General features: G+C 56.3%; 2 protein-coding genes across 2 annotated transcripts; one reads left to right on the top strand and one right to left on the bottom strand.

The window, feature by feature from the left end:
• Nucleotides 1-37: 37 nt before the first annotated feature.
• On the top strand, nt 38-994 carry BDY24DRAFT_382960 (uncharacterized protein). Its single transcript, XM_076639592.1, has 3 exons — nt 38-318; nt 459-721; nt 851-994. The coding sequence occupies exons 1-2, from the start codon at nt 212-214 to the stop codon at nt 706-708; spliced, it is 357 nt and encodes a 118-aa protein (XP_076498603.1). The 5' UTR covers nt 38-211; the 3' UTR covers nt 709-721; nt 851-994.
• A 229-nt stretch (nt 995-1,223) lies between these two features.
• Nucleotides 1,224-16,429, bottom strand: TOM1 (E3 ubiquitin-protein ligase TOM1). Its single transcript, XM_076637859.1, has 38 exons — nt 16,163-16,429; nt 15,646-15,942; nt 14,674-15,484; nt 14,325-14,585; nt 14,099-14,247; nt 13,921-14,031; nt 13,768-13,843; nt 13,513-13,692; nt 13,322-13,443; nt 12,636-13,229; nt 12,276-12,564; nt 11,737-12,201; nt 11,538-11,657; nt 11,383-11,463; nt 9,017-11,315; nt 8,386-8,940; nt 8,125-8,319; nt 7,786-8,038; nt 7,619-7,700; nt 7,474-7,543; nt 7,250-7,395; nt 6,317-7,177; nt 6,158-6,244; nt 6,015-6,086; nt 4,040-5,944; nt 3,896-3,964; nt 3,150-3,825; nt 3,037-3,076; nt 2,774-2,968; nt 2,643-2,699; nt 2,437-2,570; nt 2,287-2,355; nt 2,121-2,208; nt 2,007-2,050; nt 1,853-1,939; nt 1,644-1,780; nt 1,489-1,554; nt 1,224-1,420 (listed from the first exon to the last, which is right to left on the bottom strand). The coding sequence occupies exons 1-38, from the start codon at nt 16,202-16,204 to the stop codon at nt 1,413-1,415; spliced, it is 11,793 nt and encodes a 3,930-aa protein (XP_076498602.1). The 5' UTR covers nt 16,205-16,429; the 3' UTR covers nt 1,224-1,412.
• Between the last annotated feature and the right edge of the window lie 149 nt (nt 16,430-16,578).

The following is a 16,578-nucleotide window of genomic DNA, read 5'->3' as shown; positions in this document are numbered from 1 at the left end:
CCCCACCAACTCCCTCCCCCGCCTTCGTCCATCCCATCGCATCCCATCGTCCTCTAGAGGTTCGTTTCGTTCCCTCTTCTTCCTATCGCTCTCTCTCTCTGCTGTTGATCCTCTCTGAAGTTGATTGATTCCTTTTTCCCCTTTGAAACCCTCCAGGGACACGCCGACTCGAACGAACGAAACCGCCCATCCATCCATCTCCTCTCCTCGAATGATTCCCTCCCGAGTGCTTCGCGTCCGAACTGAATTCCGATCTCCTTGGGAGCGAAGGGAAGCCTGGAGGTATCAAGGGCCTTTCAAAGGAGGAATGCTCTGGACGTACGTTCCAACTCGAGAGAGAGAAGGGAAGGGAAGGAGGGAGAAGGACGAAAGCTGACCTTCTTCCTTCTCCTCTCTCTCTCTTTCCTTCTATACTCCTCTCTCCGAACTCGAACTCGCCATCCCTTCGTTCCTCGCAGCTACGGAAACATGTTCCCTCGTTCGCTGCTCATCTTCTTCACCTACGTCGCCTTCGACGAGGTCGTCAACCACGGTCCGCTCAAGAAGTACGTTTGGGGAGAGGACCACAAGGAGCACGACCACCACGATGACCCCGGACATGCGAAGGAGAAGGAGACCGAGAGGACGTCGATCCATCAGGAAGGGGATTCAGAGACGTTGAGGTTGGCGAGAGCGGCGTTGCATGTCGAGACGGAGGGTCGGTCATGAGCTTGACGAAGTGGTGAGTTCGAAACCTTTTCCTTTTTGGGGGTTTGCAAGTGGGTTCTGGATGGGATGAGGGAGGAGAAGGTAAATAGAATGACGAGAAGCTGACTGGTATCTCTTCGTTGGTCTGTGCGTGAACTACCAGAGATCCATCGACCTGATCCTCAGCCCTCCCTCGAATCCATCCATCGGACATCGCCTTCAACCTGTTTCGTTTCGCTTTCATGACCTTTCTTTACACTTCTCTTTCGACTTGGACCCTTTTGATGATGGATGACCTTTCTGACCCTTTACGCTCGATTTCGACGCTTGCTGTGTGCATTCGATGCTGGAGATCGATTGCAACGGACGCGTCGCCGGCGAGACTCGTCGAGGGACGCTTGCCTGCTTTGTTCTTCTCTCTACGTTACTTTTGAAGCCAGGGTTTCGGTCGTATGCTGCTCTCACGCCGTTGAAAGCCACCTTGGTCAGCCCTGTGGCGAGAAAACGATCCTTTCGCGAGGTCGAGAGAAGAAGAAGAAGAGAAAGGAGAGATCTGGATCCATGCAAACGAGAACGAGAATTGAAAACTAGTAGAGAAACCGACAGTATAACGTGAAAAACAAATAGACGAGAAAGAGGAGAGAACTAGCAGGAGCGAGAGACGTCGTGATGAAATAGAAAGGAGAAAAGAAAGAGAGAGAGACGGAGAACCGAGATCGGAACGCTCAAGCGACTGGAAGGCAACAAGAATCGAGAGTCAGTCTCGGAAGCGAAAAGCGATAGAGTATAACGAAAACTCACATCCGAATCCAGTAGCTCCCTCGGTGATGGCGAGAGTGAGCTTTTCCCGAAGAGCCTCGTACGAAGCTGAAGAGGGAAAACGAACGAGGACGAAGGTCAGCCTCCTCTTTTTGCGAGGCGACGAGGGAACTCGAGAGGGCACAATCTAGACTCACAGTACTTTCCGAGATCAAGCTGGTTGAAGCAGGTGTGCGACGTAGGGATTCGGTCGGGGTCACCGTGAGCCTTGTGGATCTGAACGGGCTGGATTCCAGTCGAACCGACGAGTTGGGAGAATCCTCCGAGAGGGACCCTGATGAAACGAAGAAGAGGATCCAGTCAGCAACGAAGAGGTCTGCTGAGGATAACAGAGAGAGATACGTACCTGGCACTTCCAGTCGTGAACTGAAGGAAAGAGGCTCGCTCGGCTTGGGAGTAGGATCGAATCGCTCGCCAGAGCCAGACGATCTCGCTGCATAGAGGAAGAGGAAACAGTCAGCAACGGAAGAAGCAAGAAGAGAGGGTGAAAGTGAACGAACGGATCGCTGTTCTTCCAGTGGGCGAGTTGAACCGAGTTCTTGAGCTGAAGAAGGAAGGAAAGGAGAGGTCAGCACTGCCGCTTCGTTCGAAACGAAACCGAAAAGTGAACGAACCTCGTCGACGTCGATAGTCGGCAGTCCAGAGATGAGAAGCTCGAGCTCTCCGGCATCGTAGATCTTGAGCAGGGATTGAGGGATGATACTGAGCGGACGAGGACGGGTGAAGAACGACGAGTCAGACATCCAATCTTCTGGACGAGCGAGATCGAGGGAGACTCACGAGGTGAATCCTTCGATGAAAGCCTTGCTCTGATCAGAGACCGAGTCAGAGAGTTGGTAGTTGACCATCCTAGAAGAGAAGGAGGGGAAGAGCACGAAGGTCAGTAACGGTGAAGGGAGGGAAAGGACGAGAGGCCGACAAAACGCGTACTTTTGAATGTACTCGAGCTTGTTGTCGTCCGTGACAGCGATGTTTCGACCGTCGGGAATGAGATCGTGCACCTTCTGTTCACCGAAGGCATCCGACTCGACGGAGAAGGAAAGCTCAACGAGGTCCTCGATGGGCTGGGAACGAAGAAAGAGAAAGACGCGTCAGGTTCGTCTCCAGTTCTCCTTTCCAAGAGAAAAGTCACTCACGTTTTCGATCATCCACTTGAGACTGGTGTGATACGAGGGGTCGACGATCTCGAGATCCTGAAGAATGGCAAGAAGGGAAAGGAGTCAGGATGTGATTCGAGACCGCGGTGAGGAGAGAGAAGCGCACTGACCGAGAGACCCATGTTCTTCGCTCCGAGAAGCTGCCTGTAGACCGACCTGACGAAGTGAGCGTCGAGGAGTCGTCCATCCTGAACGGCTTTGGCGAGAACGACACCGACGAATCGGAAGAAGGCCAGATGATCTGGGTTGATCGAACTGAGCTTGTTGAACTGGTAGGTCGAAGCTCCGCTGGACGAGGGTTCGAACTGGGAAAGAAAGAGCAGACGAAGTTAGATATCGGAGAGATCAATCGACAGACAGACTTTGGACTCACCAAAGCGAAGTTGGGGTTGAAGATCGACTTGGCGAGAACCCTGGAGGGAAGGGAGAGAGGGAAGGGGTCAGGACGCGTCTCGGAAAGTCGAGAGAGAGAGACGAAAGACTCACGAGAACCACTCTCGAGCAACTCCTCCGGCATCGACTCCCTCCTCGTCCCAGAACCGACAGCTGAGCTTTCCGTACTTGATCTGCTCCGGTGACCACCGTTGGAACTTGGAGAACGAGTCCTCGAAGACGAAGTCTCGTCGAACGTTGACCTGGAGGGTTCCGTGCTGCTCCCGATTCGGCCGACGACGAAGCTGCTGACTGAAGTAGGCTCGCTTGTTCTCGAACGAGAGGACCTTGGAGTTCTGGATGAGGAGCGAGAACGATCCGCTCATGAGCGCCGGGTTGTTTCGAAGGAGGTCGTTGAGGATCTTCCGATGGGTGTCCGTGAAGGTGAGGAAGACGTCCTCGCTTCCCTCGAGCGTCGCCGACGGAGATCGAGGAGAGAGCGATCCTTGAGCGGCATCGGAGGTAGGCTTGTGGCTGGCCCACCTCGAGACGACCATGAGGGCTTCGATGACTGGGAGGAGGACCGTTGCGACGTCGTTGAGGCTCTCGTTCTCGGCGACGATGGCGAGGCACTCGCTGAGCTTGGCCCACAGCGAGGCGAAGTGGAAGCTCGAGTAGACCAAAGTCATAGCCTCCTGCTCTGGCGTAGGACCTCCCTGGACGGCGGGAACGCTCGAGGAAGCAGCAGCGACGGCCGGGTCGGCAGCTTGAGCGGCCTCGGGTGCGACGGCTGAAGAAGAAGAAGATTCAAAGTCAGCGAGTTCTTTGACGTTCGATCAAGACGAGAAAATCATTCTCACCTGGCACTGGAGCAGGAGCAGGAACCACAGCAGCAACGGCTGGAGCAGCGGGTGCTGGAGGAGCTTGAGCTGCGAAGAAGTCGAAGGGAGAGAAGAGATCAGCTGAAGCTCGGGAACACGAAGAAGAAGGAGGAAACAACTCACCAGCAGCCTCAGCAGCAGGAGCAGCGACCGGCTTCGCAGAGAAGATATGTTCCAAAGTCTTGAGGACTCGAAGAAGCTTCGCCTGAGTCGATGAAGCGGGAGTGAACTTGGCGATGGTGACCGTCCTCGAGTTCTCCTCTGCCGTTCCAAGAACCTTCGAGAGCTCGTCGAGCTCAGCCTGAAGGGTGTTTCCGAACTCCTGAGCTTGGGATCGGAGCTCGGCGGTGATGATGTCTCGAGCGTCGGGGATGAAGGAGAGGTGGTGGATGAGGGTAAGAGCCGACTTGAAGGTGACGCTCGAGCAGTCTCCGACCGTAAGAACGTTGACGACGAGCCGAAGGACGTTGTTGGGGACCTGAGGAGGGTGGGAGAGTACTGGACTCGACTCTTCGACGGGGACGGGGACCTTGGGATCCGAAGGACCTGCCTCGGCGACGGGAGCGTTCTCGCCAGTCGAGGTTGCTGGAGGATTCGACGGTGTTGCTGGAGCTGGGACCGCTGTCGAGGTTGAGGTCGGGAGCGTCGAAGAGAGGATGCTCATCATGCTATCCTTCATTCCGTCCTTGGAGGGATCCGAGGGCGTTGGAGGAGGGAGAGTGGTTAACGGCCGAGTGACGTTGACGAGGAGACCGGTGAGCGCGTCCATCATGCTCGAGTTCTTGAGCAGCGAAGGCCTATCGAGGAGACCGAGGAGAACGACGAGAGGGTACTTGGTCTGAAGAATCTGCTTCTCTTTCCCCTTGCCCTTCTTGGTCGTCGCTCGTTTGAGTCCGACGAGAACGTCGTGTTCGGTGAGGAAGAAGAACGAGGCGCGCTCGATACTGCTGACGATTTGGGAGAGGGCGTCGAAGCATCGTTGGGCGATGAAGGTAGGGATGCTCTCGGCCGAGAGGTGAGAGAAGAGTCCAGCGGGTCCAGGAGTCTCGGGGAATCCCTTCTTCTTTGGCGTCGCCTTGGGGGTGTTCGTCTTTCCTCCTCGAAGAGTCATTTGAGCGAAGCTCTTGTCGACCGCCGAAAGATCTCCTGTTCCGTCCTGAACGACCGTGAGGAGAAGGTTGAGAAGCTCGGCTCTGGTCTTGGAGTTCTCGCAGAGGTTGACGAGGACTCGAGGAACGATGGCTTTCCGAGAGACCTCGGGGAAGAAGAGGAGTCGAACGAGGGAGGCGATTCCAGACTTGTCGAGGAGTTGGATGGCATCTCGAGTTGGTGGTTTCTTGACTGGTGCAGCGACGGCAGCTCCTCCGGGTCCGGGAGCTTCTCCTTGTCGTCCAATATCCTGTCGTCGGGCGAATCGACCTGCGAGAGGACCTCCTCCCGCTCCTGGTGGTCCTCCTCCTCCTCCTCCGGGTCGGTAGAGATGAAGTCCGGCGAGCATCTCTCCTGGAAGAGACTGGAGGAATCCGTCCTCCTGCTCGAGAAGCACCTGCTCTCGAAGTTGGGGATCCAAGCTGGCGAGGAAGCTGGCTGGGTCGATGTCGGCGGGCTGAGCGGGAGGGGGACCTCCTGCGGCAGCTCCTGCTTCTCGAGCTTGACGGGAGGCTTCCTCTCGATCTCGACGAGACTGCTCGACGGCTTCCTGTTGAAGAACCTCGGCTCGGAGATCTGCTGGGAGAGCGTCGAGGAACTCCGAGTTGATTTGGGTGGGAGCGGAAGCTGCTGGTCGAGCGGCTGGACGTCGTTCCCTGAAGTGCTGGTTGAGAACCTCCTCTCGCATGTCGTCCGGAAGAGCTTCGAGGAAGGTGATGTCGATTCCGGTATCGGTTATGTCGACTTCCTGTCCGTGGATGGTGATGGTGACCCGTTCGGCGGCTTGAGAAGGACCTGCTTCAGGTTCGTTCTCGTCGTCGTTGGCGTCGTCTCCCTCGTCTCCAGAGGAGTTCGATCCGTCGTCCATCTCTTGTTCGGCTGTGGAAAGATGGGAACGAAAGTCAGGGAGGAGTTCGGAAGAAACGGCGTGATCGAGAAGAGGACTGACGGATGGCAGTCGAAGTCGAAGCAGAGGCCTCGGCGGAGGTCGAAGAAGTCGAAGCCTCGGCTGGAGCGGAGCCTGCGAAAGGAGGAGGAGAAAGGTTAGGATACGAAGACCGAAATCGAGAAGAGAAGTATGGAAAGACTGACTCGGTGAAGGAGCTTCGACAGCGGGAGCAGCGGTCTCCTGGGGAGCAGGAGAAGCTGGGACGGGAGCAGAGGCGACGGACTCGTCCACTGGAAGAATAAAAATGGAGTCAAGGTCAGCTCTTGAAGCAGGATTGTGACTAGAGGAAGAGTCAATCTTACCTGAAAGGGAAGCCGAAGCCGAAGCAGAAGTCGAAGCGGGAGCTGGAGCATCGACCATCTCGACGTCCTCCGTCGAAGCTTGAGCAGGTTCGGGAGCGGGAGTTGCAGGGCCAGTCGAATGAGGGAGAGGTACCGACTCTGCGAGAAGGGTTTCCTCTCGAACTTGGTTCCGAAGAGCAGTCATGCTCTCTTCAGCCTCGATTCTCCTCTTCTCGTCGATCTCCTTCGCCTCCTGAGCAGCAGTTTCGTCCTCCTCCTTGACCTTTCGAGCCACCTCCCTAGCGGCAGGAATGAGAGCGTTGACGACGTGGTTGGTGAGCTTTCCGAGTCGAGTAGCAGCGAATCGTCCTTGAGTGATCCGTTCCTCGTCGAGCCATCGTTGAGCGGTAGGGAGAGGAACGAATTCCTGGGAAGAGAAGGGATCCGACGACGAACGTGATTCTGGTCGACCGTCGAAAGCCGTTCGATGAGCTCGTCCAGCTCCAGGGATGGTTCCCATTCCACCTCGGGCAGGTTCAAGTCCCATCATGGCTGCGGCGCCTGGAGGAAGAGCTCCGGCGGGGAGAGCGACTTGGATTTCTCCTCGAGGTCCACCTCGAGCCATGAGCTGTTCGAGAAGACGAGACGCGTTTCCTGGACCTCCCATGAGACCTTCGATCGTCGCCATGAGCTCTTCTCCAGCTCCTCCAGCTCCGAAGATGGCTCCTGGTCCTCCTCCTCGTCCGGGAGCTCCTCCACCCATCGCTCCGATAGGAAGAACGGCGTATCCTTGTCCAGGCTCGGCGAGTTGTCGAAGAACGGCAGAGGGAACTCGAGCTCGAGCACCGGCTCCTTCTGGGTCGAATTCGGCGGGGTCGATCTCTGTGAAGGATGGATAAAAGATGGGCAAGGTCAGAACGGTTCGAGGAATGCAGAAAGGAGAGATAAACGAACCCAAGTACCGTCCACGACGACTCGAGGCAGCGTAAGGATCAGCAGAACGATCTGAGGCCTGCGTCCATCCCCAGTTGGTGAGCCGGTTGTCTGGAGGAGGAGGCATGTCGTAGTCGGCCTCGATCTGATCGAGCTCGGTGTCGAAGCTGAGGAAGAGCGGAGGAAGAAAGAGGAGAGGAGATCAGTTTAGCCGATAAAGAAACGAAAACTAGAGCTGAACTCACTCGACCTCTTCTTCCTGACCGTCATCCCCTCCATCATCCTCATCGTCCTCGTCGTCCATCATTCCCATACCTGCCAAGAAAATAAGGAAAGCGAGTCAGCACGGGAACGAGGATAGAAGACGAAGGGGAGCTTTCGAGAACTGACCCTCCTCCATATCATCCATATCGTCCTCGTCTCCGTCGATGAGATTGAGATTGGGGATTCCATCAGCTTCGTCTCCATCATCCTGAAAGAAGCAACAAGAAACGCTACGTCAGCACCGAGCTAAGGTGAAGGATTGACGAAGTGGAAGGCGCGACGAGGAAACTCACATCGAAGTGCATCTCGTCTGCTCCATCCGAATCCGAATCTTCCTCTACGATTCCATCATCATCCTCATCCTCCCACTCTCCCTCGTCGGCGATCAGATCATCCTCGAGAGCCTCCTCGTCGTCCGAACCAGACTCAGTTCCAGACTCGGTAGGTCCCTCACTCATGTCCTCCATATCGTCGTAGCCTTCCATATCCTCGTCCTCGTCTCCACCAGACTCGTCGTCGTAGCCTTCCTCCATCTCTCCTCCGTACCTGCAACGTGAAAGGGAAGAAACGAAGAGAGTCAGTCAAGCTCGAAAGCGACAGAGGAAGACGCGTCGAGGGGTCGAGAAACTCACATCCCGAGGGCTGAGTTCCGGTAAAGATCAGGAGTCTCCTCGTCCCCTTCCGATCCAATGTCATCGGTCGAAGATCCATCCTCGTCGTCGTCCATGTCGGAAGTCATCTCGCTCTGATCGTCGGTCTCGTCCTGAGGTTTCGACGAGTCCTTCTTCTTGTCGGAAGCTCGACCCATCTTGATCGAGATCTTGGTGCTGCAGAAGAGCCAAAGCAGAGTCAGAATCGAGTTCAAGCGGATAAGGGAAGGCGAAGATACTTACAGGTGCTCGAGAGGCTTCAGGATGTCCGTTACGACGAGCTTGACGTCGGGGTAGTTGAGATCGATCTCGGCGAGAGCGTTGGTGAGGACGACGGCGAAGTTCTTCTCCAGCATGATCTTAGCGATGTGAAGGGTTCCATCGTCGTGTCCCTTGGGTTGAACGCTTGCTCGAGCGGTGAGGAGTCGGTAGCAGAGATCGCTGAGGGAGTGAAGTCGACCGTATCGAACGTCGATGTGATCCGCCGACGAGATGGTGTCTCGAATCGCCTTCGAGATGGCGTCGAGAACGACCTTCCTGACCGAGATGAGTTCCGGTGAGACGTCCTTGAGGTCGATTCCTGAGCTGACGTCCGAGCAGAGAGCGACGAGAACCGACATGGCGCAGTTGGCGATGCTCATGGCCTTCTTGGTCTCGGGTTGGACTGGAGGAGCTTGCTCGGCGAGACTCGTGCAGCAGAGGAGATCCTGGATGATGAAGTGAAGCATGGCCGTTCGAGGCTTTCCGGCGGTGAGGAGACTGTCCTTTCCACCTCGTCGTCGACCCATCGTGAGGAAGCTGAAAGGAAAGGGGAAGACGAGAGGTCAGATCGAAAAGAGAAGGGAGTCGAATCGAAGAGACGCGTCGAACTCACGCTGTCTTGCAGCTCATGTAAGAGCCGAGCAACTCTGTAAGGTTCTGCATGAGGAGGCACGAGTAGACATAGTCCGAGAGAGCCGCCGACGAAGAGGAGGCTGCTGGGTCGGCTGGGGCGGGGGCAGATTCCTTCGAAGCGGGAGCTCCCTCGACGATGGTTGCGTTCGACGAAGAGGAAGCCTCAGCGACCTTGGGAGCTGCTTCAGCTGCCGTAGCGGCGATGAGATCGGCCGTCGAGACTGCCTTCTTTCCGACGAGCATGAGCTCTTCGAGGAGGTGGTGGACCATGGTCTCGAGGACGTCCGAATCGGGACCCGAGGGAAGGACGTGCTCGTCGACGTGCATCTCTTGCGACGGCTCCGTTGTCGAAGTGAGAGGGTTGGATCCTTCGCCGAAAGGCGTCTCTGATACTGGAGCGACGATGGTGGAGGTTTCGACTGGCTTCAGAGGGACGGGAGCGGCCTTGAGGTTGATGTGGTAGGCTCCGCTGGCCGACGTGGGTTGAACGAGAGCGCACTCGGCTTGAACCGCTTTGATGAAGAGCGCTGGGTCCCTGAGAGCGATCTGCTTCGTGTTCTTGACGAAATGGTTGACGTCGACGACCTTGGACCTCGGAGTTGAGAACCATTGCTTGACTTCCTGCTGCATCAAAGCGAGAAGAGCCTTGGGTTCCTCGACGACGTGTCGAATGATGATGGCGATGTACGACTGGCAACCTGCGAGCGACCTCTTCGACGTCTTGAAAGGTCGACTCATGGCAGCGACTCCGTCCCTCTTGGCGAACTCGATGGCGAAGGTGTGATCTCGAGTGAGGAGGACGAGGAGTCGAAGGGTCGAAGCGAGTTCCTCCCTGGGTGCGTCCTCGAACTGGAGAAGCTGAACGGCTTGGTCGAAGAAGGTGCTTCGAGCCTTCTCGAAGAGAGGTCCGGTGAAGATCGAGGAGGGAGCAGCGACTGCCGAAGACGAGGACTCGTCCGACGGGGGTTCCGAGGGGTCCGAAGTGATGGCGACGTCCTTGATGTCCTCGCTGAGAACGAAGAGAGCCTCGACGATGAGGAGTTGAGAAGCTAGCCACTTGGGTCGAGTAGCCACAGCTCCTTCCCCGGTGGGAGGTGGGATCTCCGAAGCGAGAGCAACGACGAGATCCATAGCTCGTTCGACCAAAGCCTCGTCCTTGACGATCGTTGGCGAACCCTCGTGAAGGATGAGGGCCAAGAGTCGAAGTCGGACGGCGACCTTTGCGCTCTCCTCGTCCAGAGCCTTCTCTCGAAGAGTGAACGTTTCCTCGACGAGGTCCTTGATGGGTCCGACCGAGGCGAGGAAGGCGGGCTTGATGTCGAAGACGAGAGCCTCGTGCTGATCTGCGAGGGCGAGAGCTCGTTCGCTGAGGTCTGGTCGAAGAAGCTCACGAGCCTCGTTCAATTCGGTTCGACGATCCTCCCATCGAAGGACGACTGGTTCCTCCTTCTCCTTCTCCTTCTCCTTGCCCTTCGAGGGAGACGATCCTTCGGCGGGAGGGTCTGCCATCTCTGCGTCTCCTGATCCTGAGGCTGAGGCTGATCCTTCGGCGGCTGGAGCTGGAGGAGCTTCTCCATCGGCGACGGCAGCGGGAGCCTCTTCGGGTGGTGCTGGAGCGGGAGGAGGAGGAGCAGCGGCGAAAGCTCCGGGGTGAGAGAGGAGGAACTCGGCGGCGAGACTCGTGTTGTTGTGACAACGAGTGAGAGCTTGGGTAGCAGCGTGGGCTGAGAATCCCATGTCGACGAGCTGCTGGATCCGATCCGCTGGGGGAGGGGGTCGAGGAAGGGATGGTGCTGGTCCTCGTTCTCCTGGTCCTGCTCCTGCTGTTGGCTCTGGCTTCTCCTCCAAGTCGGCGTCCATGATTCGAAGAAGAGCCTGAACGACGGTTCGACTGACGCTGACGGGAGCTGAGGGCAGCCACGTCGACCTCCAGATGTCTCGGATGAGAGGGAGGATGGCGATTCGAAGCTTGACGATGAAGCGATGAGGGTCGAAGTCCTCGACTCCGGTCGCCTGTCGATCTCGAGTCGTGAGGGCTGCTGTATGAGGAGCCTCGAAGAGAGCTCTCGAGCTGACGAGGGTATTGAGGAGGTTGAGGGTGACCTTGAGACCGCTGAAGATGTGGACGTTGTCTCGAGCTGGGAGGGTTTCGGCCGAGTCAAGTTCCTCGAACGCGTGGGCGTATCTGGATGCGACTTCGACGAGAGCATCGACTCCTCCGACGTACTCGAACGACGAGAGAAGCATCGTCTGAACACTCCCCTGGGACATCGCTCGTTCTGGAAAGGAAAGCAAGAGGAAAGATCAGCTCAGGTCGAGTTGAAGAGGGAGGTGAAGAGCACGAACCGTCGAGGAGAAGAACCGTTGTGAATCCGACGACCAAAGTTCCGAAGGCGTAGTAAGAGATCGGATCGAGAGAAACCTCGACTAGGACGAGAAGAAGGACGATAGTCAGCTCAAGAAGTCGAGAGAAGATCAAGAAGAGGGACATCTGAACTCACAGTCCTGTCCCCATCGAAGATGGTCGACGAGGATCCTCGAAATCGTCTCGGCGATCTTGACGGCGTTCTTCTTGTGGTTGGCGTCCGTACCTCGCTTGAACATGAGGAACTTGAGAATGGCTGAAGTAAGGAAAGGAAGAAAAGAAGGTCAGCAGGAGATCGGGAACGAGGAGAAGAGGGAAAGGGGAGTGAAACGGACCTTGGAAGAACGGAGTCAACGATGCTGGAACCTGACTGACGAGGTACTTGAAAGCCTTTCCATTCCTCGTCCTGATCGAATCGTCCACTGTAGACTCGCTCGCTACGACGGGGAGACCGATGGCAAGATCCGAGACGACCTCCTCGGGAACTCCAATCGCAGTGTTGATGTTTCCTCGAGCGACTTCCCTCGATCCTGGAGTCTTGGTCTCGATGATGGAGACGACGGCTGCTGGGATGGCTGACTTGATGAGGATGTTCTCCCAGGTGCAGGCTCGATGAAGCTTTCCGAGATCATTGAGGACGGCGGTCTCCTCGGGCGTGTTGAGGATCTGAAGGAATCCCGTGGCGACCTTGGACTGAGCGAATCCGACTCCTCGATACATGTCGGCGAGGAGAGCGACTCGACCATGGAGGCAGACGAGACGACGGAAGAAGAGGTTGGCGGCATCGAGCTCGGGTCCAGCTGAAGAGAAGAACGGACGAGAAGGAGGTCAGCTTTGAGACGGAGGAGAGGAAAAGAGGAAGGGCTCAACTCACCAGGAAGTTCACTCATCGCAGCGAGTCTCGAGGTCGCAGGAATCGTAGACCAGAAGTCGAAAGTCTCGTCGAGGGAAGCTCGAACCGGCTTGAGCAACGCCTTGAGGACAGGATTCGGTTCGACGTCGCTGACTGCTCTGAAGAGTCCGAAGAGGGCGTCGGCGGCTCCCGATCCAGCAAAGTCGTAAGGGATCGCAGGAAGGGTGTAGAGATCGAGGACGAGAGCGAGTCCGTCTGCTTTGATGAACTCCTTGCAGTGACCTTGGGTGTGGAAGAGACCTTCGAGGAACTGGAGAAGGAAGGAAAGACAGGGTCAGAAAGAGAAACCGAGAGGAGTCGAGAGCTTCGAACAAGACTCACTCGTGCTGTAACTCCAATGAAGAGAACGACCAAGTTGTCGACGTAGGCTTCCTGATCCGTTGGGTTCGACTTGGGAGGAGGAGGAGCTTCGACTACTGGAACGGTCGAGGTGGAAGTCGAAGTCGACGCGTCGGCGGCTGGTGCTACTGCTGCTGCCGAAGTCGAGCTCTCTCCGACCGGAGCTGATGTCGAAGGGACGGATGAAGGCTCGTCGACGGCCATACTGGTATCCTCCTTCTTCTCCTCGACGACGACGGCCTCTCCCTTCTTCGGCAGAACGGCGTCCTTGGGCAAGATCGTGTAGACCGAGTCCTCGTCGGTGGGAACCTTCGATCCGAGGACCTTGAGTCTCTTGAGGACCTCGATGATGGCGTTGAGGAGAGGCTCCTTGAGGGACGGGTGGTGTCGAATGAGCTCGTCGCAGTAGTTTCCCATCTGGTGGGACGTCTCCTTCTCCTGGAGGATCTTGAGATGTCGTTCCGAGGTGAGGATGTCGATCATTTTGGGGATGATGGTAGGTCGAGCGGCTAGTTGATCGAGTCCAGCTTGGTTGAGGCAGAGCGCTCCGATTACGTTGGGGATTCCGAAGATGACCTTTGACAAAGATGGAGGGAAGAGAGAGACGCGTCAGTTTCGTTCGGTCGAAGCGAGGAGACGTTTCGAAGAGAGAGAGAAGGCAAGCTCACCTCAGCTGATGGTTCAACATCCTGCTCGATGGCATCGTAAAAAGCTTCGGGCAACTTGGCTTCCTGAAGGACGGAGAGGGAGGTCGGCTCGTTGTGAACGAAGGTGGCCATGATGCTCAGAGCTGTTGGACCGAAGAGAAGAGAGGAAGTTCAGCCCGAGCTTTTCGAATGAACGAAAGAGAAGCACTGACCATGAGAAAAGATGGTAGGTCCAAAAACCTTTCGGTACTCCATGATCTTCTTGACCGACTTGGGAAGGGACGAGTCGATCAGGTTCCTGAGCCCATCAGCGGTTCCGGTCGTCTGCATCATCCGGCTGATGGATCGAAGAAGAGCCTTGAGGGCTGAGAACCGAGGGAAGGGAAGGATGCCTGTAGTTCGGAAACGAAGGCGTTGAATCAGCTACGTTCCACGCGACGAGAGAAGGACGAGAGTCGGAAACGCACCGTAAGGGGAGTCGTTCTGCTTCTGCTCCGTCTCCATCAGAGATCCATGGGTCTCGATTCCGTAGTCGACAGCAGACTGAAACGGAGAGAAGACGGGAAGGTCAGCGAAGGAGGGAGAAGAAGAGGAAACGACGCGTCGAAGCACAAACGGACCTTGATCCTATCCGTCAAAGCCTCGAGTCCTCCAGCGTTTCGGAAGATGGTGAATCCGTTCGGATTCGAGTAGACGACGTGATCCAACAGGTTGATTGACTTGACGACGATCTGAAAAGGCCCAAGGGAGGTCAGAAGGAAAGCAAACGACGAGAAGGGAGGAATGAGGCCAGCTCACGGGAAGTCTCGACGGCAGCTCGTTCTGCACGAGTTGAACGAGCAGAGGGACGAGTCCAGCTCCGATGAGCATGTTGCTGTAGGCGGCGGTAGCAATGAGGTAGGTGATGAAGGTGATGAGAGCCTCGACGAACTCGTAGGGAGGTTCGGCTTTGAGAGGAGAGAGAACCAGAGGGAGAATGGATCAGTGACGGCTCACGCGTCTTCGAACGAGGCAAAGAACTCACGTTTGTCCTCCGTCAACTTCACAACCGTCGATCTGAACAAGCTCATGAGGACTCCATGGTTGGCGCTGGCGTTGATGGAGCTGATGACCTCTCCGAGTCGATGTCGGTACCTCGACATGGCATCGAGAGCGTAGATGGCGGCCGTCTGGATGTTGTACGGGATGTTCGACTCCGAGTGGATGAGTTCGGCGACGTGAGAGACCATGTCGGGCTCGTAGAGGAAGAGATCGGTCTGAGCGTTGGATTCGGGGACGAGATGACCTTCAAACGAGGGAGACGACGATCAGCTCCTCCTCTCCTCCCCTTCTTCTCACGCGACGACCAAACGAAACTGAAACGGTGAACTCACTGTACGTCGCCAGAGCCAAACACCTGATCGACAACATCTTCCTCCTCGTGTCCTTCTTCCCCATGCCCATCGCAATCCTGATCCTGTTCAACAACTCGAACCTCTCCTCCTCCGGAACCGAGTGCTCCTCGACGACGTCTGCGAGAACGTCCATCGGGCTCTTGGTCGCTGCCAACTTCCCAACGTTTCCGAGTACGAGAGTAGTGAGACCTTCGTGTGTCGAGGAGGAAGGACCTGAGGCTGCTGCTGGAGTAGTGGAAGAGGGAGTTCCGGGAGGAGCACCAGCGGAGGGAGTCCTGAAGGCGTCCTTGATGTCGGTGAGAAGCTTGGATTTGGGCTTCATGGGAGTGGAGTGGTGGGAAGATTCGTTGAGGTGGGAAGGAGTGGAGGTAGATGCAGAGGGTTGGGGTGCATGAGGAGTGGTAGACGACGAAGCTGCTGCTCCAGCGGGAGTTGGTGTCGACTGTTCTCCTCCTGCGACCTTCGAAGGCGAAGGTGGCTCCTCCTTCGCTGCCGCAAATCGATCCACCACTCCAGGTCGTCGGTAGAACTGGAACGAGACCTCTCCGAGCTCGATGGGGAGTTCAAGATCGTCGTCTTCCTCCGAAGCGAGTCGAGCGAGGGTGAAGCCTGCCTCTCGAGTTGGACCCCATCCTTGAGCGAGGGAGAGGAGTCGTTTGACGATGAGCGAGTTTGAGGAGAGTTCCGAGGTGTGGTTAGGGGAGGAGTATTGTTGAGCTGGTCGATGGAGGAGACGAAGGGTGGATTCGAGGATGTCGAGGTCTTGAGTGAAGAGGAGATCTCCGAGTCGCTATAGAAAGGAGGGGAAGGGGAAGGAAGGAGGAGAGGTCGAGGTCAGCTCTGTCAGGTCCTCTCCCTTCCTCCTTCTCCCACCTCCACCGCTCCCCCCCTTCTACCTGTCGACAAACCCGACCAACTAGCTATATGTAAGAGAGATGAAGTTCTACTCACGTCGAATGAAGCGTAAATCTTCCTGTTGGTGCAGTGCTCGAGGAGCATCTTCTCGAACCTCAAAATCTCCAAGACTGTCTGCTTTGTCCTGGGAGTGAACTCGTTGACCTGGATCGTCTTGATGTCGTACTCTGCGATGATGTTTTCGAGGATGCCGTCGAACTTGTTGAGAACCTGAGTCCACGAGTGGAGATCTCCTCGAGGCCATGGCCAGGAAGGGACGGTGACGAGAACCGTGGAGAGTTCATCGTCCGGGGTGGAGAGGAGGAGAGAGATGAGGGACGCAACCTCGGGAAGCTGAAGGGGATTCAAAATAAAGAAGCAGGTCAGCTTCATATAGATAGAGGCGCGAGTATAGGAGAAGGACGAGAGCGCTACGAGCTCCAGAACGACGAGAAAGACGGAGAACGAGAGGTGGTTGAAACGACGAGCTGACTTGTCGTTCCTCCTTCCTCATCGCACCTCCCTCTGCTTCTTCCCACCGTCTCGCTTTTAGGAAGAAGAGACATCTACTCACAGGAGGTACCGTCCTCTTGGGGTTCTTCCTAACGATCTTCATGGCTCAAGAAGATCCTGGAAAGGAGAGGGGAAGGGGAGGAGGAAGGGAAGGAAGCGAGGTCGAGGTCGATCTCGTTCGAGACGAGAGGTTGAAGGTTTTCTCCGTGAAGGGAGGAGAAGCTGTTGGAGGTGGAAGATGTACTTGTGCTGATGGGGGGAGGAGTGGTTGGCTGGCCTTTTCCGGAGAAGAAGACGAGTGAGATGGGGTGGTGGGGGAGGGTGGGCGTTGGGAGGAGACAAGGAGGGGAGGAGGCGGCTTCGGAGACTTTCTTTTTTTTCTGCCAGTTTGTTTTCAAGAGTCAGATTTTGCTGGTTTGGCGCTTGAGACGGCCAGATCTCGAGCTGATGTCGTTTAGAGTAGCGGAAAATATGCTT

This window comes from Mrakia frigida (assembly GCF_051309035.1).
Source record: "Mrakia frigida strain ATCC 22029 unplaced genomic scaffold BDY24scaffold_8, whole genome shotgun sequence".
Lineage (NCBI taxonomy): Eukaryota > Fungi > Basidiomycota > Tremellomycetes > Cystofilobasidiales > Mrakiaceae > Mrakia > Mrakia frigida.
This window is presented reverse-complemented; position numbering and strand designations above follow the sequence as displayed.